Here is a 22,453-nt window from a genome sequence, read left to right on the forward strand (position 1 = left end):
TCTAGTTGGGGAACCACATTTGGAGAACTTTATTTTGGGGGATAGGGAATCGCTCTAAAATGCTACTACCATAACCTCACGAAGCTGAAAATTTGCACAGAATGATTTCAAAGTGAAAGTGAGAGGTTCTGAAAAAATTGGCAGGGGCAATCCTACTGACAGTGCAGCTACCAAAGGGTGGAAACGCATCTTCGGGCCCTCCACGCCCCTCCAAGGTGGTTCTCTGGTATGGCCATTTTGTTGCTCCCCTGCTGGTCCTGATAACAGAGTCTCACGTTACCCCGGCGCCAAGTTACCTCTTTCAGGTTCAACACCGAGCACCCCTTAACGTTTAGGTCCGCCTGTAGCCCGCTTCCGCAAAGATGCGGGTCGGTCGCCCCCTGGTGGTTCCAAGGCCTCGCCGCCCAGTACCCTCTCTTGGAGGCCACCAGGCCGTCAGACATTGGAAAATCTGAAAAATGTATTCAAGTCAGTTATAGAAGAAAACAGTGGATTGAGAATTTTGAAGACCGAGAAGAGCAATAATCTATCCCTCGCCCCGCACCTTGGTCTTTCTGCTCCTCTCCTGTTGTTCTGATAAGCTCAAACCAAGAGGTGAGGATTGAAGAAGCGGGATGAAAAATTCAGCTTCAATATCCCAGCGTCTCCCTGCTTTCTTCTCCGGGAGCTAGCACTTCCCCGCTTCTCCAGTGGTTGGAGACACCCTCACAACTCTGAGGAGCCTTTCCTAGAACCTCTCTTCTTTATTGGCTTCATGTTTGTAGAATACTTAGTGTGAAGATTCAGAGTGTGTATTTACCTGTGTGTGAATAATTATTTCCTAATTGAATATACACACACACACATATATAGTATATTTTAAAAATTCATCTTCAGGTACATACTGGACTAACATCCATTAGGGCACAGTAGGCACAATGCCAAAGGCCCACAGTACTTTCAAAGGCTCACAAAAATATTTATTTATTTTTTAAATTAGAAGGAAAGGTGAACTTTTAGCTTAAAGAAAATTGTTATTTAAATAGAGGACAGAGCACGCCAGGGCAAAAGTGCCTAGGGCCAAAGACAGACAATGTAGATGTTGTGTGTAGCAGAAAACCCTTCCTAATTACTTTTATATATTTATTTTCTTTTTATAAAAAGATATATTTTTAAGTGCTTTCCAAGTGTTAACTCATTTAATCCTCATCACACACCTGGGCACTCTTTTTATCCCAGTTTTACCCACGAGCATGCCAAAGGAATCTTAATATAACTTGCCCAACGTCATATACTTAATAAATGGCAGAGGGCTTTCTGACTGACAAAGGTTAGGGCCAGTGTCCCTTTTCTTAACCATTACACTAAAGACATTATTTCTTTCTTTCTGTTGTTTTGTTTCATAGAGACAGAGTGTCACTTTATCGCCCTCAGTGGAGTGCCTTGGCGTCACACAGTTCACAGCAACCTCCAACTCCTGGGCTTAGCGATTCTCTTGCCTCAGCCTCTCAAGTAGCTGGGACTACGGGTGCCTGCCATAATGCCGGACTATTTTTTTGTTGTAGTTTGGTTGGGGCTGGGTTTGCACCCGCCACCCTCGGTATAGGGGCCGGCACCCTACACACTGAGCCACAGGTGCTGCCCAAGACATTATTTCTTGATAATTCTAAGAAATTAATTTAAATATCAAGTAAAAACAACCTTGCATTTCATATGACCAATGAGATTTCTTTTCTGCCTGACCATAGCAGTACTGCACAGTACTCTTCCAATATCACACATATCCATCCGCTCAACTACCACCTTCTCCATCTTTACAGACTCTTCTCACCTTGCATGACACCCCAACATTATATATGCATACAAAGGCCCCATTCTCTGCATTGAATGCACTCACCGAGTGGATGAATCAACCAGTTTCCTTTAACAACATTGAGTTAAGCTTAGGATCAGAGAACTATTTTGACATATTCACCCCTCCCTCCCGTTCCGAAAATACAGAAGCTGAGACGCAAAGGCTGAAAGCATCCATTGATGAGCTAGCTATAGACAATTAGAAAACGTCAGTAAGGAGATTCCCAGAAAACAGCAAAAATGTCTCTGTTCTATTCACCTGCTCTTTATACCTGGACCAATGCTACACTGTTGTAATTACAGATTTATATGTACTTTTATGCATAGTTTAGTACTAAGTCAAGGCCTAACACTCCCTCTTGTCTGTTTGAAAGTCATTTTAAATAGGTTTTTGTTCATCAAAATGAATTTTATAGTTTTCTACAAAATATCCAGAAAAGTTTGTTTAGCATTGAACATTTAGATTATTTTGAAATATATGAACATTTTAGCATATTGAGTCATCCCAAAACATACCACAGGACAGCATACACCTATCTTTTAACTAAATAGATCTTGTTTTGTGTCCCTATAATGACATTTTATAATTTTCTTTATGTAAAGCTGACATATTTATTTTTGGATATAGAATCTGTTGTACTGTTTTGAATGATGTTTTGCTTTCCCATTTCAATTTCAGACTGTAATTACTAGTGTACATGTATTTTTTTATACAATTTATATTTTATGCCCACCAACTCTCTTGAGTTCTTGTTAGATATAATTATTTATTGATTGATTATTGTGGACTTTTACATTGGCAATTATATTATTTTCAAACAACAAAGATAATAATTTTTTGTGATTGAATCCTTACCTTCTTCCATAACTGTCTTTGTCTTATTAGCCTGCCGCTGTGGTGCCATTTTGAATTGGAGTAGAGACTCAGAACTCTTGACTTATTTCTGACTGTGGAAGTCCTTCCAAAATTGCACAGTTATAGTTATAGTTACAGCATAGTTATTCTCATGGTAGCTACTCTTTATGAAGAGCTCTTGTCATTCTAGTCAATTAAAAATGTTTATAATGAAAGATACTCTCTCAAACGCTTTCTCAGCATCTATAGACCTGGTATTATAGTTCTTTTTGTTTCTAAAATCCCACCCCCTACTTCATAGTTCCTAACTGACCTCTTAACCTAACAGATTTATAATGCTAAACATTTCTTCTATTCTTAGAATAAAACATTTGACCTTTTTTTTTTTTTTAACTAATATGGCCTAGTGGTTCCATTTTCTCTTGTTTTTAAGAGGGTGCTTTTTTAATTTATTATTATTATTTTTTGAGACAAGAGTCTCACTTTGTTGTCCTCCACAGAGTGCTGTGGCATCACAGCTCACAGCAACCTCCAACTGTTGGACTCAAGTGATTCTCTTGCCTCAGCTTCTCAAGTAGCTGGGACTACAGGTGCCTGCCACAACCCATGTCTATTTTTAGAGATGAGAGCTGGCTCTGGCTTAGGCTAGTCTCAGACTGGTTGAGGTCAGGTGATCCATCCACCTTGGCCTCCCAGAGTGCTAGGATTATAGGCATAAGCCACGGTGCCTGGCCTAAAGAGAGTGCTTTTTTTTAAAAAAAAAAAAAAAAGAAATAAATGTTTACCTGATACAAAGCTATAAATTTATTTTCTTTTTTTCCCATTTGGCTTTTTCACCAGTTTGAATAATAAGGTTGTACAATTTTAAAATAAAAAAGCTATTTTTCTATTGAAACAGATTCTGTAAAATATGGATCATACAATGTATAGTAGTGTAAGTCTTTATTCCCTATTCAGGAGGCAGTGGTAGGAGAATTGCTAGAGTTTGAGACTGTAGCTACTGTACTCCAGCCTGGGCCATACAGCAAGAAATTAGAGAACATCAATCTTAAAATTTACTAAAACTTGTAAAATATAACTGAGCTTGATGTCATTTAGCAGGGCAAAGGAGAGATCTTTTTTTTAATGGCCTCTATTTTTGTTATTTATTCTACTTATCTATTACTTAATTTTCTTTTTTCCCTGTGGTTTAATCTTTGGGTAAAATTTACCCATGGCATTCACTTGGTCTCTCCAGGCCAGAGTACAGTGATATCATTATAAACTTTCTGCAACCTCACGTTCTAGGGCTTGAGAAAGCTTCTTGCCTCAGCCTCCCAAGTAGCTGGGACTGTAGGCACTGGCCATCCCACCACGCTGGGCACACCCAGCTGATTTTTTTGTGTGTTATGTAGAGACAGGGCTCTTGCTCTTGCTCAGGCAGTTTTTGAACTCTTGGTCCCAAGTGGTCCTCCTGCCTTGGTTTCCCAAAGTGCTAGGATTTCAGGTGTAAACTACCACACCCAGTCCTCCTGTGTTTTTTCCTATCTCCCCTTGGTAGTTACCTTCCCTTTATTTCAGTAATCTGCCTTCTCTTTTCACTTCTGCCTTCACTTTTCAAAAAAATTGTACACAAAGAACAAGGTTTTGGCTTATGAGTCATCTCCATTTTTTTCTTTTGAAATAATTTTTGTTCTTGTTCTTTTAAAATGTCTCTTCTTGTTTATTCTGATTTACTCTCCTATCCTTTTAGCTTCACTTGTTGAATACCTAGTTTACATATCATCAGTTTGTTTTTGTTCTTTGTGCCTTACGTATGCATTTAATATTCTTGTCTTGTAGTACCATTTCAAGTATGTCCTAAAATTTTCTTAAGTATTATTATTATTCAAAATATTATGTAGTTTCCCTTATGATTTACAGTCTAATTCATGATATTTAGGCATTTGTTTTTTTGATTTCCCATCATATAGGAAGATTATTTTACTTTTACTGTCATTAAAAACATAACTTTTCTATTGCCTTTTAATTAGATTGTGATAAAAGAATATAATAGGTAAAATTTATTCTTTAGTATCTATGTTACTTTTTCTGAAACCAGGTTTAATTTTTGAAATTGTTCAACATACGCTTAGAAAAACACTTGAATATTCTCCATGTGCCAGGGCAGGAGTGATAGATGTATCAAGTTTGTTTATTGTCTTATTCAAATCTTCTGCATCTGTAAGGATTTTTCTTTGCTTCTTATTTGAGTTTCTAGGAGTAGCATATTGAAATTACCCTATAATCATAAATATGAAATTCTCATCCTCATTCTGCTACTTATTGATTTACATAGCCACTAGGTTCTGTACTCATGTGCACACAGAGTCCTAAAGGTTACATCTTATTGATGGATTTTTATTTTGCCATTGTGTGAAATAGTCTTTCTCATTTCTAGAAATTCTACTATGTTCTTTTTCACAAATCTGCCTGGTTTTGATTATACCTTGACAATCCTTGATTGTATTAATGTTTCATTTTGCATTTCTTTAAATTTTCAGTAAATAGTTATATTCTCTAGCTGATAATTTCAATTTGGGGGGGTGTTGAGGTATTTCATGTTTCATTTCTTAAAATTTTAGTAAATAATTACATTTTCTAGCTGATAATTTCAATTTCTTTGGGGGTGTGGAGGAAGATTGAAGTCTCTTGTTTGCTCAGAAATCTAACTCTCCATAGTGCCTCTTTTTGTCTTCATATTGGTGATATTTGTTATAATTATCATATATTTGGACATCCAAGTACCTAACAGTCTGACACATAATAGTTGCACAATAATAGAAACCGCTCTGCAGATCTGAAGAATTTGGATTCAAGATGCTATCCTCCTGAAGCAGTTTACATTTGCCTTCATGAGGCACTAGAGGGCGCGCTGAACGTGTGCCAATTTAATTTCAGGATCCGTTCATTGAAATAGCCAGACTGCTTGTAAAACCAGAGTTAAATTCATGGGGCAGATATTCTCTACTGTCCTCCTCAGTGGCACAGATCCCTGTAGAAACAAACATATTTTCTTCCTAGAAATCTTTGCGCGCGCTCTCTCTCTCTCTCTATATATATATATACATATGTAATTTTTTGTTTGTTTTTAATACTACACCTTCTCAAAGTCCTGACTTTATGCTATGTATTTTCAGTTCTGTAAAAGAGCCTAGAATTCTCTTCCTCAAGGGAGAGGCATCATACCTAAAGCTCAGAATCCTGATAATGGTATGCTCCAGAAAACCCCAGCTAGTGTGTTTATTTTGAGCTTCTAAATTTTATTGTTCTGGGGTGAAGGAAGGGTGAGGGGAGGGATTAAAATTTTTCTTTTCTTTTTTTTTTCCAGCTGAACAACTGTGTGCTAGTGTGCTTGTTATAGTTCCCAAGCCTTAAGTTGTTCTGCTACAGGACTTCAGTATCTCTCTCTGTCCTTTCAAATACCAAATGCCTTTGCTTCAAATTCTATTTTGTCTAATAATATTGCTATGCTTGCACTCTCTTGCTAAACATTTTCCAGGCACATTTGTCCCTTTTCTTTTTCTTTTTTTCTTAGTTATTATTTTTTTAAATCATGATTTGTTTTCACACTCACATAAGAGCACTCTCTAAGGCATATTTTATAACATACTTTTGTGTGTGTGTTATTAAAAAAGTAAACATCATAAAAAGATAAAATACTGTATATATTCTAAAACTGACATATGCTTTTCTGAGAAAGACAAAAGAAAACATAAAACTTCCATGAAATCACAGTTGTATAGCAAAATACTTTAGAACATATTACATTTAGTGTAGTATATATATATAAACTATGATATACAACTCATCCATGAAAACAGCTGAAATCATGTCTTTTGTAGCAATGTGGATAGAACTGGAGGCCATTATGGCAAGTGAATTAACTCAAAAAGTACTGCATGTTCGTAAAGAAAAAAAGAAGAATATTTTTACATTTAAGTTAATATCTATTTTGGAGTTCCATTTTATGTAAACTTGAAAAAAATCATTCTTTTTGGATCTAGGAAGAATTTTCATGGGGGCAATGTTCATCAGAGAAATCTGCTTATTTTTAAGTATGCTAGCCAATTTTGTTTTTAAACTAATAATCCTGTGGTCCAGGGAACACACTTCAACTCATCATTGAATAATTACTACCTCAGAAGAATTTAGAGCAATTGGGATTCAGAAAGTTATACTTGGAGAGGCAATTTTTACGGTATCTAAAGTATGTTTCTACACATAATATACTTCATTTATTTCAGATTATATTAAAATAAAACCAAATGTGTTCACTATTTTACATTATTATTTTCTTATAAATATCAGATTTAAATACGATGTCACTAATTGCATTTGATGATATTCACCTCTATATGACCCCTGAGATCCTGCAAAATACTAGCAATGGTTAAAGAAATCCTCCCACCTTGTTTTGTCCCGCAATGGCTTACTGCAAGGAACCATTCTTCACCATATGACTTAAATAAGACTTATGAATGCTCTGTTTACCTATAACGTGGCCACGTATCAAATGCTGTACTTTAAATGTGTTTCACAGTTCAGCACCCATTGTTCAGTGGTTAGGGCATCAGCCACATACACCAGGGCTGGCGGCTTTGAATCCAGCCTGGGCCCACTAAATAATGACAACTACAACAAAACAGACAAACAAACAAACAAACAAACAAAAAATAGCCAGGCGTGGTGGTAGACACCTGTAGTCCCAGCTACTTGGAAGGCTGAGGCAAAAGAATTGCTTAAGCCAAAGAGTTTGAGGTTGTTGTGAGCTGTAACTCCACAGCACTCTACTGACAGTGACAGAGTGACACTCTGTCTCAAAGAAAAATAAATACGTGTTTTATGTTTAGTATACATTTTGACGGTAGAGGCAACTGAGTTTGTCAATTTGTTTTTGAACTAGAGGTGGGATGTGAGAGAAAATGAAATCAGGGATGGTTTCAAGGTTATCAAGGTGGTCTGAATTTCTAGTAGAACAGGGTTCCTCACTGAGGCAGGGAAAACTGGGAGTAGGTTGTTTGGGGTGAAGGTGAAGAATAGGAGACCTTTTTCTCTTGTCAGTGAAGGAATTTAAAAAGTAACTTGTGCCAAGATATTGAAAACTGCAGGCTCGGCCCCTGTGGCTCAAGCGGCTAAGGTGCCAGCCACGTACACCTGAGCTGGCGGTTTGAATCCAGCCCAGGCCCACCAAACAACTATGACGGCTGCAACCAAAAAATAGCCGGGCATTGTGGTGGGTGCCTGTAATCCCAGCTACTAGGGAGGTGGAGGCAGGAGACTTACTTGAGCCCAGGTGTTGGAGGTTGCTGTGAGCTGTGATGCCATGGCACTCTACCCAGGGCGACGGCTTGAGGTTCTGTCTCAAAAAAAAAGAAAACTTCAAATGTTAATGCTCCAGACAGTGACTTGTACTTTGGAAGAGGCAGGTTGGAACTTCTTCAACTGGAAAGAGCAAAAGTAAAGCAAGCTTTCTCTTTGATGTCTTATGACATACAACACTAAGAATTTTCTCTAAGGAAAGTTCACTGTCTGAGGTTCTCTCCCAATTTCCTCCACAACAAAGCTCTGGAGACTTTCCAATAATATCTCAACAGCTAGAAAATAGTACCTACAGAGAAATAGAAAATGGAAAATGCTTCTCTTCACCCAAATATTTTCATGGTTAGTATTCATGATAGTTAAGAACAATTATTGGTAACTTAAAAATAAGTTAAAAGCAGGAACACAGGGATGGCCTGCCATTTTTCTTTGCCAGACTTGAACTTCAGCTCTAGATTTGTTTATGTGTCTTCACCTTGGGCACCTCCATGTAACTGTTTCTACCCATATCCTAGAGAAATGTGTGCATATCTATACCAGGAAACACGTAAGGAAATTCACATAAGTAATGATCCAAATAATCCCAGATAGACACAGCATGGATGTCTATCATGATAAATTGAATAAAATAATGTCACTATTCAGCAATTAAAAACAGTAATATTGGAGTAATATATATGAACATGAATGACTCTTACCCACATCAGTTTAAAATGAAAACTATGTACAGTTTATGATTCCATTTATACATAGATAAAAATAGGCAAACAAGGTGCAATTTATGGATCTATACTTAGATGATGAAACCATAAAGAATAACAAAATGTCATAGGGTAATGGTTTATATCTTGGTGTGTACGTGGGTAGGAGAACAGATGGAACTGGAGAGAGTTATACAAGGCCTAGTGTCAACCAAAAAGAGTCAGAAAATTGATAAATTTAATAGAAGAGCTTTGTTTATAATGGGGCTAGACCCATAGGCAGGAAACTATGAGCTAAATAGAAGTGCAGTGTTTCATGGGGGAGGAAGGAGAGGTAAGACTGTACCAGCGTGGCTGGTATGCATAGTCAACATGATATAGGAGGGGGTCATGAGTCTTCATGAAGGAAACTGGGACACAAGCACATTAGTTTTACATGCATGAAACATACAGAAACATACCTCTCATGTTGACTGTGGGTTAGAGATTTAGCATCTAAACGCATTATAATTAGGTCCTGTACATTAGAAGGTAAAATGTAAGGCACAGGACCACATTCTGCATAGCCTCAGAAGACTGATCAAAACGAGTCCATGGCCCACAGTCATTTATCAAGAAGAAATTCTTCATGTTGTTTTATCATAACCATGAAGACAGCAGGAGGGCATCCAGTGGTCTAATGAGGTAATAATAGTTTTCTGGCCTTCTGTTCTTCCAAACTGGCTTTTGAGACTATTTAGTAAGGATTAGTACAGGAGGTAGAAGCAAATGAGACATGACTAACTTCTGTCATGCATGGCCAGCAACTTAAAAATACAGGAGTCCTTTAGCCCAAGGAATGTCCATTAGTCTGTTGGAGGAATTTAAAACATAATTTTGGTCCTTACTATAATAGTAAGATACCAATGGAAATCTAGTTCTTAAGCTGGACTTTTAAATACTAGGCATTTATTTTATAATACTTATTTTTTAAAAAATAATTATTGCTCTTTTTTATAAGGATTTACGCATAAGCCCTTTTATACATGTATGGAAGTAATATTTTACTGTAAAAGTTCAGAAATATTTTCAATCAGGCATCAGAAATCTCAGGGTCACTCAGATTCTTGTCAAAAACAAAGAAAACTTGTAATTTTTTTCTTTGTCTACATGCCACATCACCATTTTTATGCAAATAGATGAAAAAGTGTAGCAATTCTAAAGCCTTAAGCAAGGATTTTAAAAATCACAAATGGCAATGTTACTTCATTAAAATCAGTTCTGAGTGTCAATTCTATCTTATCCAGTTGGACATTTGATATGTGTAGTTTAAGATGTAGTTAAGGAGCTTGATGTATGTTTCTTTTTTTTTTTTTTTTTTTGTAGTTACAGATCGTATCATTGGACCCATCTCTCTATGGTTCTCTTTGTGTATGTATATTTGGTGTCATTCCGAGATATCCTCTTTAGGCAAATTTCTTTCTTTTCTTACCCTACTCTTCCTCTCTATCTCTCCATTATGTCATTTTCTCCCCCTCTTAACTTTGCTGCTTTTCCTTTAGTCCAGTTTTAATTTTCTGTCTCATGTGTCATTCTATGCTTTCTCTATTGATGAGGTATATAATTTTTTTCATTTTTAACAAATTCTTATAGTAATTAAGAAAATGTTCTATGTCTTTTGTTTTTTAAACAAGAAGAAAAAGAAGCATTTCTCTCTTGTTAACTTGGTTCACCACGGCAGCAGAAGTTCATCCTCCAGTTGAAGGCTCCCAGGCTCATTCAGACTGTAGCCTGTGAGTTGTTTTTCTTATCTGTGGCTTCTGATAGCAAAAATTATGGACAGACTATTTTTTTCCTCATTAATTTTTGTTAGTGTCTGTGTATTTAAAGTGTGGCCCAAGACAACTCTTCTTCTTCCAAGGTGAGGTGTGGCAGAGGAGATAAAAACAAAAAAGTTGGACGCCCATGTCTGCCTAAATCATCAAATCATCATTTTAAGTTGATGGGATCAGATGTGATTTAGGGGGCAAGACTTGTGCCTTGGAGGCTTGAATTTCCATTTCTGTAAAATGGGAGAAAACTTAGTATTCATCACGTAGGGTTTTTAGAAATCAATGAATAGAAATGAAGTATGTTAGCTATTATTCTGAGCATTGCTACGTTGGCTAAATTGGTAATAAGGAAGAAACACACATTGAATAGGTCTTTGGAAGCTTTCCTTCTCATCACCGAAGTGAGCAAAAAAACTACTCTGTGAAATAAAGATAAGTAATAATAACTTCAGTAGTGTGCTTTTGTTAAGCATTGTTTAGTCACAGGGTGGAAAGGTGTGCAGGTGCCTTTTTGCCTGTAGGGTTATTGTTGGGGGAAGCATATGGAGAGGGTGAAGTGAAGGTTTGAAAAAAGAACAAATTTAGGGTGGTGCCTGTGGCTCAAAGGGGTAGGATGCTGGCCTCAGATACAGGAGGTGGTAGGTTCAAACCCATCCCCAGCCAGAAACTGTAAAAAAAAAAAAAAAAAATTTAAGGAAACCTCCATCTTTGCAAAAGCAAATACAAGAATGGAAAAACTAACTAAGAAGCTGGTTTTATAGCCAAAAATAAAGTGGTTAAACACTAGGGTTTACCATTTTAGGATTTTTTTAAAATCTTTTCACTAGTTAGACTGAAGAACTATTTATTTCTTATCCATGCTCTGTGGCTAAACTAAATGTGTTTCGCTTTTTCCAGTAGGAAGGATTATAGTCATATTGGATAATGAATTATTTTCTGTCTTTCACCCGTTAAGCAATGTTACTTTGCTTTTTGTGTGAAGTATTCCCCCCTGCCCTTTATTTTCACGACACATTTGTGCACTCTGAACATACTGGAAAGCAGTGTCCCAGAGACTAGGTGATTCCAAGTCGCTTAATTCTCAATTCTCATCCCTGGGTTTAGAATTCAACTACATTCAAATTATAATGACATAGTTCTTCCCTAAGATTCTAAACAGCCCTCGTCCATGAGCTTCGTCTCCCTGGAATTTCAAAACAGGAGAGAGGAATTGTAATTTTTAAAATAAAGAAACTAATCCGAATTATTTGGACATAAAGGAACTTGTTAAAATGTTTGTTAAGCTGAAGAAATTAGCGGGTTTGCTGGATAAACTGCTCTTAGAATATGACCAATAGGAGAAAAGGATTAGACTCATTTATTTGCATGCAGACTTACGGCAAAAGAACCAATCAGAACTTGACAAACTAAATCTTTATTTACATAATGCTCTCTACAAATATCCAGGATCGTAAGCAGCAGACTTTATTTTCCTATTTTTCTCGCCGGATTCAAGTTAACTATGCCTGAGCCAGCTAAGTCCGCTTCTGCCCCGAAGAAGGGCTCCAAGAAGGCGGTGACCAAGGCGCAGAAGAAGGACGGCAAGAAGCGTAAACGCAGCCGCAAGGAGAGTTACTCGGTGTATGTGTATAAGGTGCTGAAACAAGTTCATCCAGACACCGGTATTTCATCCAAGGCTATGGGCATTATGAATTCCTTCGTCAATGACATTTTTGAGCGCATCGCGGGTGAAGCCTCTCGCCTAGCACACTATAACAAGCGATCGACCATTACTTCCAGGGAGATCCAGACTGCTGTGCGCCTGCTGCTGCCTGGAGAGCTGGCCAAGCATGCTGTGTCGGAAGGCACCAAGGCTGTTACCAAGTATACTAGTTCTAAGTAAATGTGTCCCACGCATTCTCAAACTCAAAGGCTCTTTTCAGAGCCCCTTCACATTTTTACAATTGTAGCTGTGCACTAACTTGTAAGCTTAGGTGCATATTTATAAAGGGCAACACCCAAAGCTTTATTAGTGTTATTGGCACGCTAGCTACTTAGTGTCAAAGCAAGCCTGATTTGTACAAAGGCTTTCCAGCTGTGTAAGGGAGCTTGCGTTGAAATTGTTAATCCCTCAGGCAATTTGATCTTCTGGAAAAACAGGCCTTAATGTGAGTTAGAGGCAGCCGCCTTATTAAAGTTCTGGTCTCCTTTCACCTTATATGTAAGGCTACGGTACCGTTTCGAAAATCTTCACCGTGAAAAACGTTTTCTTTGGCTAGCTGCCCACGCCCAAGTTTTCATTTTGCCCTGCCCCAAAATTCTTCATGCTGTTTGGAGTCGAGAAGTTGTATAGAAACATTTTAGGGAGAAATTAAGCATTAATTTGCCTTTCTTTTTTTTATTTTAGACTCACCCTCTGCAGGGGCAACCTCAAACTCTTAATTGAGTTCAAGCAATTCACTCGCCTCAGCTTCCCAAGTAGTTGGGACTACAGGCGGCATGCCACAACGCCCGGCTAGTTTTAGAGACAGGGGTGGGGTGGGGTGGTGGGGGGTCGCGGGGGAGGGTTCTCGCTCTGGCTCCAGCTGGTCTCAAAACTAAGCTCAGGGCAATCCTCTCGCCTGGGCCTCCAGAAGTGCTGGGATTACAGCACCGTACCTGGCGTTTATTTCTTGGTAAACAATTTAGAAGGCCCTCACTAGATTTTTGCTTTTAAGATCTAAAGGGAAAGGCAAAAATCCTCTCGACTTTCCTGCCCCACACTCACCCTACATCAGTTCACAAATTAGATCTGCGTCAACAATATTCTCAGGTAAGTAGGTGAAGAAAGCTTGGTTGGGACATTTCACTTTTAAGGAGTAATACCAAATGCACCCAAGAATCACTATCATTCTCCTATGGAGGCCCCTTGAAGAAGTGTTTCTAGGCACCCTTCCCTGTCAGTTTATTCTCTCATCAAGGTAAGATAGAAAAAAGTATTTACTTTTAGCTTACCAAAGTACAGCTGCATTTCAACCTTGTCTGCTCACCTTTATATTAGTCTGAGATAATATAGTGAATCCAGTTTTCATTCTAGAGTTCACAGGGGTCTTCTTAAAAGCACATTTGATCATGTATTATTGTAACTGCTCAGAATCTTTCTATGATTCCCTGCTGCTCTTAACAAAAAAAATTAGCAATCTCTGCTATGGCATGGCCTCAATATGCAACTCTTGTCTTTCACTTTACTTTCCAATGAAACATCAGATTACTCTCTCTCTCTCCTTTTTCTCTCTTTCTTTCTGTCTTTCTTTTTCTTCCTTTTTTCTTCTGTTTTTGGTTTTGCTTTTCCGGTTTTTAGAATTCCCCAAAACCTTTCCAGCTTCCAGATCTTTGCAATTTTTCTCTGCCTGACGTGTTCCTAGTCGTACGTCTCTACCCAACATGTGTGCATGTGCAAACACACACAATGTTTACTGATCAACAAATGCCATCACACCTTAATCACCAAATTCTTAGAGAAGGTGGTCTTCAGTGTAATGGATTCCCCCAAAGAGATGACTATATATTCAGTCCCAAATCAACATTAGTAAGGAGCATGAGATGGTATGATCAAATCACAATCAGATTCCTTATGCTGGGAGAACTCTAACTTTCCTGTAGCCCAAGGCAGATAGCAAGGAAATACCTAAACAAAATCAAAGTTATAATTTTAAGGAAGTAGGAAAAATGCCTTTTAGGGAGGGACTTGCTCTGCCTGACACAAGGACATTCCAGGCAGACAGAAGGAACACACACTAGGTTGAGAATGGATAGCCATTCATTCAAGTTCAGGTGCCAACCAGTGACTTTAGTGGGGATATGGAACAGTGGCTCTCAAACTTGAGTGTGCATCAGAATCACCTGGAGAGTTTCTTAAAGGACAGATTACTGGTCCTCAACCCAAAGTTTCTGCATCATTAGCTCTTGTGTGGGATCTAGGAACTTGCCTTTCTTAAAAGTTCCCAGGAAATACAGATGCTGATTGATGGACAATGTTTTGAGAATGTCTGATATGAAGAAGAACAAACTAACCAAGGGCCTTGAACATGTGGAACTTACCTTGTAGTACAGATGTGGTTACAACAATGTAGCCTTTTGAAGGGCCTGAATGTCAAATAGTGAAGTGTAGATCTATTTTCTAGATGATAAAAAACAATAGAAAGCTTCTAAGCAGGAATTACACAATCATTTCTGGTTATAGGAATATGTTTCTGGTGGACAGAGGTTGGATGGATGGGATAGTGATAAAGGTGATAAAGGTTCAAGACAGAAATGGTAGCAGTAATGGAGTCATGGGTGTAAGGAACAAATCAGAGAACAATTGAAGGGATTCCTTTTAGTATTTCATGAAATGTTAATTGTATTCCTTCTGTACCAGATATTGATATACTGTAGTGAGCAAGACAAACAAGAATCTGCTCTCCCTGGGCTGATAGTGAGAGAAGAGAGACAAAAAACAAGCTGACCACTCAGCAAGATAATATCAAATAGGCAGGAGTTCTAAGTTCTACAAAAAACAAAAATAAAAAATACAACATAGCCAGGTGTCATGATAGTGACTAGATGATTCTTTAGATAAGGAAACCAATAACCTAGAGTTTACAGTTCCAGGCCAACAGAACTCTTGCTACAAAAACCAAAAATTCTAGGGAAGGGAGAGTTTATGCTCAAGAAATAGATGATGGTCTGTGTGCTGGGAGATTAGTGATCACATGTAAAATGTTAAGTGATAAGGCTGGGTTAAACTGTTTCTGAACATGTTCGACGTTTTTTTTTGTAAATTCAGATTAATATGAGGGTATAGACAATTAGGTTACAATGTTTGCATTTGTTAGTTAAGGTCCCTGCTGTAGTTGTGTCCTGCACGTAAGATGTTTGCCACATACCCAAACATTGTGCCCATTAGTTGGGAGCTGTGTTGGACATTATGTACCAGAAGAAGACACCCATATTTTTATTCTATCTTGGCAAACAACTGAGATTTTAAGTACATAGGCTACTATGTGGAAAATAAATTTTATGGGACTAGAAATTAAGCAGAGGGTTGGGTGAAGTGGCTCACTCCTGTAATGTTAGCCCTCTGGAAGGAAGTAAGGCAGGCAAATCCTTTGACCTCAGGAGTTCAAGAACAGCCTGAGCAAAAGAGACCTCATGTCTACTAAAAAAATAGAAAAACATTAAGTAGGCTGGTGGCCCAGGAGTTAGTCAAGCAAGAAGTTAGTATTTTCCCATCTATCTTGGGAGTGAACCAGATTTCATTTTGTTGAGGGCTTGTAGCCCAGGAATTTGTCAGGAGTTAACTGGTATTTTTCCATTATAACCTAGGCCTCATAGCAATAATGACAAGAGCCAAAACATAGTGTTACCGTATCCCATGCATTGGTCAAAATACTTAACAAATATTTAACTTTGTCTCCAAATTTTATAAGCTAGGTAATACTATTTTCTGTAGATGAGGAAACAGAGGTACGGGAAAAGTTAAGTAACTTAGCCAAAGATGCCTTCCAAGGATGCATGGTTCTGTATAAGGTTTCCCGAAACCTCAAGGTCTTTGGAATGTTTCTTATAAACGTAACATATGCTTTCCTTAATGGTACAGATTACTACATATTCAGGCCTTGTTAAATATATTAAGATATCAAAGTTCAAAGGGTTTCAAGATAAAATTCATGGACCTTTTCTTTAATTAAAATAAAAATAAATTTTTCAGCTTTTACTAACTCTTAAATCTTGTGAAATTCAGTTTGGGCCTTCAAGCCCTTTGTTGATCAAAAAATTTGAAAGTGTTTCCTTGCATTCTGAGTTATAGACTATTAAATACTAACCTACTTTCCTAAGAATATATAGGTCTATTGTACTCAGTACATAAAACAAATTCACTCCTGTTCAACGTGGGGGTTTTTTGTTTCTTTTTGGTATTATGACTGCCTATTTCTCTCTATCCTTACAATTTGGGTATCTAAATCTCAGGCCTTGAGAATCCTGGATGTCTGGTTGTCGACAGAAATCCATGGAACCCTGGGAAGTTCCTTGAGCCTCAGAGGATAAATGAGCCCCATAAATTTATTTCTATGTCCATCTTTTTTTCCCCAAGATTCTCAAAGGAGTTTCAGTTCATGTATTGGTAAGAATTACTCCCCTAAAGGGAGACAGTACGTTGAAATAACCAGAATTCTGCTTAACACATGTGGGTAGTTCACAAAATGTTATGAGCTGGCGTGCTTTATAATGGAATACGAGATACTAAGTGAAGGCCTCATCAGCTTTTCTTTAAACTTTCAGACCAATGTCTAATACTGAATTAGGAAAACAAAATTGTTTGGTAGAATTAAGCTTGCTGTAACATATTCATTACATGAACTTAAGAGTTATTGCCACGGACCAGACCCGTCTTGACAGCGCTGTTCCTTGTGATCAATCAGGAACCCTCACTCCCTTTCAAGCCACTGTTGTCAACTTCTAAAACCTGATGTTCTTTACTGGGGCAAAATACCAACACTATTAGAGAATAAGGAACCATTAAGTTTTCAAGTTCAGACCTAGTAATAATTTATGAGACAAAGTCAAATCAAGAAGCATTTAAAGTAAATATATACACCCCGAACGCCAACAAAAAGCCACTAACTGGTTATCAACTCCTTCAAATGAACAGATAGGTGGCCCTGAAAAGGGCCTTTGGTTCTGTGGAAGAAACTTGATTTAAGGATTAGCCGCCGAAGCCATAAAGGGTGCGGCCCTGTCGTTTGAGCGCGTAGACCACATCCATAGCTGTCACGGTCTTGCGCTTGGCGTGCTCCGTATAGGTGACAGCATCGCGAATCACATTTTCCAAAAATACCTTAAGAACTCCACGAGTCTCCTCGTAAATGAGACCGGAAATGCGCTTCACGCCACCGCGACGAGCAAGGCGCCGGATAGCAGGCTTTGTGATTCCTTGGATGTTATCTCGCAATACCTTGCGGTGCCGTTTGGCGCCCCCTTTGCCCAAGCCTTTTCCGCCCTTCCCGCGTCCAGACATGACGAAAACGAGCTCGCCAAGCTAGCAGCACAATGCTGTCAGCAAACTCACTCAGCACTTTTATAATAACATAACGGACCTATTTGAAAACCTCAAGAGCAGGGGCGGGAACCACAATCGTTTCCCGCCCTTCTGCACAGTTGTCCCCGGCTCAGAGTCTGGAAAAAAAAAACAGCGGCCTGAGACAATTACAGAGCCTTAGCTGGGATGTAAAAAATGTACCTAGTTAGGGGTCTTTGTGCAGATATATTCATACTGTACTCGCAGACATTGACTAGAACAGTTGCGCTCTGCTTTCACAGATAATTCTAACAGTTATATGCTTCTTTTCACAAACAAGCCTGCTTTCAGGCTTCTGATACTTTCAATAAAATTTTACGCAAGTCATATACATATTATTTGTATTGACTTGCGGCTCTCTAGCTACATCAGCAGGGCTCTTTGGCATGGAGACTAGATTATCTTTACTGAAAGAACTAAATAAATATGAAGGTTACCCATTGAGAGGTCTATCAAGTTAAAATCACTGAGGGGTGCATTTAAGACATACAAGTATGTGTATCCCAAAGCAATGAGAACCTTGTAGTGCAATAGATTTAAATTGTATGGGCTCAGTACCCATACCTCAGAGGTTAGGGCGCCAGTCACATACACCGAAGGTGGCGGGTTCCAGCTCGGCCTGGGCCTGCTAAACCACAATAACAACCAAAAAATAGCTGGGCGCTGGGGCGGGCACCTGTAGTCTCAGCTACCTGGGAGGCTGAGGCAAGAGAATCGCTTAAGCCCAAGAGTTTCAAGTTGCTATGAGCTATGAGGCCACAACACTGTACCAAGGGCAACAAAGTGAGACTCTCTCAAATAAACAAAAAACAAATAAAATTTATGCTTTGTGTCTGTCATGTGTCTGTCCATCACGGTCATGGACACTGAAAGGGGTTCAATGGTGTACCCAGAGAAGAGACAAGGAGAGGTTCAGACCAAATTTAATGAAAGGGAACTGAGACCTGCCTAAGCAAAGAGGGCTACTGCACAGAGAATGTTTGAGGGCTTATTTTAATATTGGGCGTAGGGGAGGAAGATTTCACAGTTTGCTGGAAGGTTTTAGGGGGCGAGGGTCTTCCTGTCAGAACTATTGGGGCGGGGTCAGATAGGCCTTTTGTTCTGGGGGGGGGGAGAGAGGAAAGGTTTAGGCCCCTAAGGGTAGTTAGCACTGTTTTCTGTCACCACAGATAATTCTAATATCTCAGCCAGCTGGCCTCATAGCATCCAGGTAAACTTTGGAGACTGTTTCATGTTAATTAGCTGGGTGATTTGGGCAAACTATACTGTTTCCTTTTAAATGTATAACAAGAGTTTAATTGAAAGAGTATTTGTTAAATTAAAAAAAATAAACCATGCAAAATTCCTGGAATAACGCCCAGATTGTACATGAACAATCACTGAACATTAATTATTGTATGCTATAATATTCCTGTTGTTCTCGATTTTTCTCCTTAAGATTCACCCCTCTGAAGTGATGAACTTAAGAGGAGTATCCTAATATGCTAAAACTTGATTTTGAGACCTTTTCCTAATAATAACTACTTACAGACTTAATTCACTAATAATACCCTTGTGGAGTTCCAGGTACTTTGGGGTAGGAAATTTGACTTTCTCTTCACCATGACCTATGAGGAGAACCAAGGTAATCACAGCTGCCCCATCAGTTTATGGTACACAGAAAATGAATGCAGAGTAAGAAATTCCATGAATGTTGGAATGAAAATCAAATGTTAGTAACAATAATCTGATGGGGATGTGTAAGAATAAATGGCAATGATTTTCATTATGAAGTGGACTAAGGTAATTTCTCCTCTGTTCTTGGAGAGTTTTCTTAGAAAAATAGTACGCCCAAATTTTTTTTTCTACTTTGAGAAAAGAGATAAATGTTTCTAAGGATTAAGCCCAATCTCCAGTTTTAACAATGTAGAGACAATCTCCAAGCTCATGGGCCAAATAACCTTAACATATGATTATATCTACTTTTAGAATTTATTTAGAAATGTCTCAAGGGATTGTTGTAAATTACACCCTCTCTATCTCAAGGAGATAAAAGAAGTTATTGTTCGGCTTTACTGTGTAACATATGTGAGATTTTGTCCTAATTTTTCACTTTTGTGCTACCTTATATGTATGTAAATCTGTTTGTGTTTACTCACAATAGAGTGTTCGTTTCCTGTCTTTTATAATAGTAAAGAAGAGTCATTTTGTTGCCAGAATTATTTTATTTGTTCGACATATGAAGGCCACTAAAAATCCCCTTTTGGTTTTTCATTCCTTTATTTTATCTTAAATATGACATCTAAACATGACTTCTTTATCTAGATTAATATTGGGATTAAAATTTTTCTTAGGAGGAAATAGTATGGACCACTCAGAACTCAGTGATAGAAATTAGAACAAGCTACTCATTTCATAATAGTTCTGTATCTTCAATATTCCAGTCAAGTATTGCTCTCATTCAATTTCAAATGATAAAGAGTCAAGCACTACTATGTCAACAGTGTATCTCAAGGAATACAGGTGCAAAAAGCAAGAATTTGGGCAGTTGCCATAATTGCAGAATAAAGCAATGGAAAGAGTTTAAGGACACCTGAGTTGTGCTGTGCTTTCACAGAAAATTCCTATATGTCTTTAAGGCAAGTTCTCTTATATGATTGAATCCCATATTTATAAGACCAACTTTATACTTCTAGTTGTTTAAATCTATGAAGATTTCAAAGTATACAAGTATGTAGGTCATATAAAAGAGATCCTAGTGTCCCTTAAAGAAATTGATCTGTTTAATATTATATTATCTGCAATGTTCCTTAAAGAAATTGAGGTGGGAATTTAAGTGCAAGGATCCAGATTAGGAGCAGGGGAATGACACACATAAACATTTCAAAGTATGTCACTGTATTTTCTTAAACCATGTCTTCATTTTAAAGTAGGATAGCAAAGAGAAAAAAGGGAAGAAAAAGACTGAGAACAAATAACACAAAAAGTTATATAATTTGTCCAAGATCATGTAGATTTTAAGAGGTAAAACCAGAAATTTGTTGTGTCTACAGATTTCATGCTTGTTCTGTGAACCACACTGCCAGAATGGTAATGTAAGGCCACAAAGCAAGACTTTGAACACACCAAGAAATGTGAAACCTTCATGCCTCCATGGTCTTTGCTCTGTCTATTCACAGGATTTCTGTCCTTCATAGCCCTAGTGAGACATAGACTTGTGCATCTTTCAAAATAAACACATGCTGAAGACATAGAGGAGTGAAGAAAATAAAATTAAATCACTTTCTCTCACCACTCTTTTCTTCTAACATTTAACATACATTGTACTGTGTCACTATAAGCCTAGATCCTTGAATAAACAAGAAATGTTGTGCTGAATATAAAACATTTTTAAAAAAATTTTCCCTCTTAAAGGAATGTGTATATGTGCATGTATAATCCTTGATCCTGGTACTTGGAATATTTTGCCAAAGCTTATCTTTCCCTTGTCCCCAAACACGACAGCCCTCTATATCCAAAGACTAACAAACATTTTAAAAATTCATTTCCCCCAGTAAAATTAATAAAAATACGAGAATTTTTCTGAATCCATATAGGAGTCCAAGTCTCTTTGGTGCCTTTTCCTGGATCTTCCCCGAACTCAGCTATTGCAAACCATCCTAATGTCAGGAGGATCATTGATCATTATATATCCCATTTTCCTGTAGAAATGTTGAATTCTTGTTTGCCCCCCCCCACAAATTAACTAAACGTCCAAGTAGATAAGCCATTATAACGTTTTTTACAACTCAAATTAATTTTCCTTATCAGAATGAGCAGTGACTGCTGTTCTTCTGGAGAACTCCAAAAGAGACTGTTACTGCTCATATAAAATAGAATTTCTAGGTAAATCTCAATAAAAATCAAGCAGTTGTTGAATTTAAGAGAAACCAAGAATGTATAAATATTCTTCAAAAGCAAGCAATTGAAGGCCAAAAGAAAGAATTTGTATTTTAAATGAAAATCAAGAAGTTATATTTTTGATCTGTGAATCAATCTCAAGAGTTAGGGGTTTTGATAAAGGGTGAGGCTGGACATGATAAAAACTGGAGAAAGAAAAAGTAAAGATCTCAAATTTTCAGCTGTCCCAATTCATTGGATAAGAGAAGGCGTGTGATTCTCCCTGGGAATTTTAATTATTTTGCTTTTCTGAATTATAACACACTTCAGGGATAGCTGAACTAGATTGCTGCCAAGGTAGAAGACTGAGCTGAGAACCAATCAACACACAGTGTACGTGACATACATGTGATCACAAGCACATACCCGGAGCCGTATGGAAGGTTTTTTTTCCAACTCTTTAAATACCAAATCTACAATCATGTCTGGAAACAGGACTTGCCCTAACTCCTGCTCTATATCCCACGAAAAGACAGCGTTAAGAAGGATTTACAAGGCCACACGTGTAACAAAGCAAAAGGCATCCAGGCCCCAGTGTCACCAAAGCCTTGGCTACTTCCAAGGAGCACAGTGGCAGGTCGCCCCACACTCAAGAAGGTGCTGGTGTCTGGTGGATATGGCAGAAAACAGCTGCTTTAAGCTGGGCCTTCAGAACCTGGTAAACAAGGGTGAATAAAGGTATTTTCCTGCAGAGCAAAGGCACTGGCACCTCCGATTCTCTCAGACTAAACAAGGGAGTCTCAAGAAGACAGCTACATTCCAGCCCAAGGGCAGCTACCAGGACAGGCAAAAGAGCCAAGAAAGCCACTGGAGCAGTCATCCCAGAATAATAAGCAGATCTCAAAGAAGCAGCAGACGACGGTTTCCTGGTTAAAGAAAGCTGCTCAGAGCCCGAAAATGGTGAAAGCAGACCAGC

At 38.1% G+C, this 22,453-nt stretch overlaps 2 protein-coding genes across 2 annotated transcripts; one reads left to right on the plus strand and one right to left on the minus strand.

The window, feature by feature from the left end:
* The first annotated feature begins 12,042 nt into the window (after positions 1 to 12,042).
* Positions 12,043 to 12,423, plus strand: LOC100944085 (histone H2B type 1-like). Its single transcript, XM_003788792.1, has one exon. The coding sequence runs from the start codon at positions 12,043 to 12,045 to the stop codon at positions 12,421 to 12,423; it is 381 nt and encodes a 126-aa protein (XP_003788840.1).
* Positions 12,424 to 17,217: 4,794 nt separating this feature from the next.
* Positions 17,218 to 17,613, minus strand: LOC111724950 (histone H4). The gene has a single exon (XM_023512672.1). It carries the CDS (start codon positions 17,557 to 17,559, stop codon positions 17,248 to 17,250), a length of 312 nt encoding a protein of 103 aa, XP_023368440.1. The 5' UTR covers positions 17,560 to 17,613; the 3' UTR covers positions 17,218 to 17,247.
* Between the last annotated feature and the right edge of the window lie 4,840 nt (positions 17,614 to 22,453).

Source organism: Otolemur garnettii, unplaced genomic scaffold (assembly GCF_000181295.1).
Source record: "Otolemur garnettii isolate 467f Iridium unplaced genomic scaffold, OtoGar3 scaffold00029, whole genome shotgun sequence".
Lineage (NCBI taxonomy): Eukaryota > Metazoa > Chordata > Mammalia > Primates > Galagidae > Otolemur > Otolemur garnettii.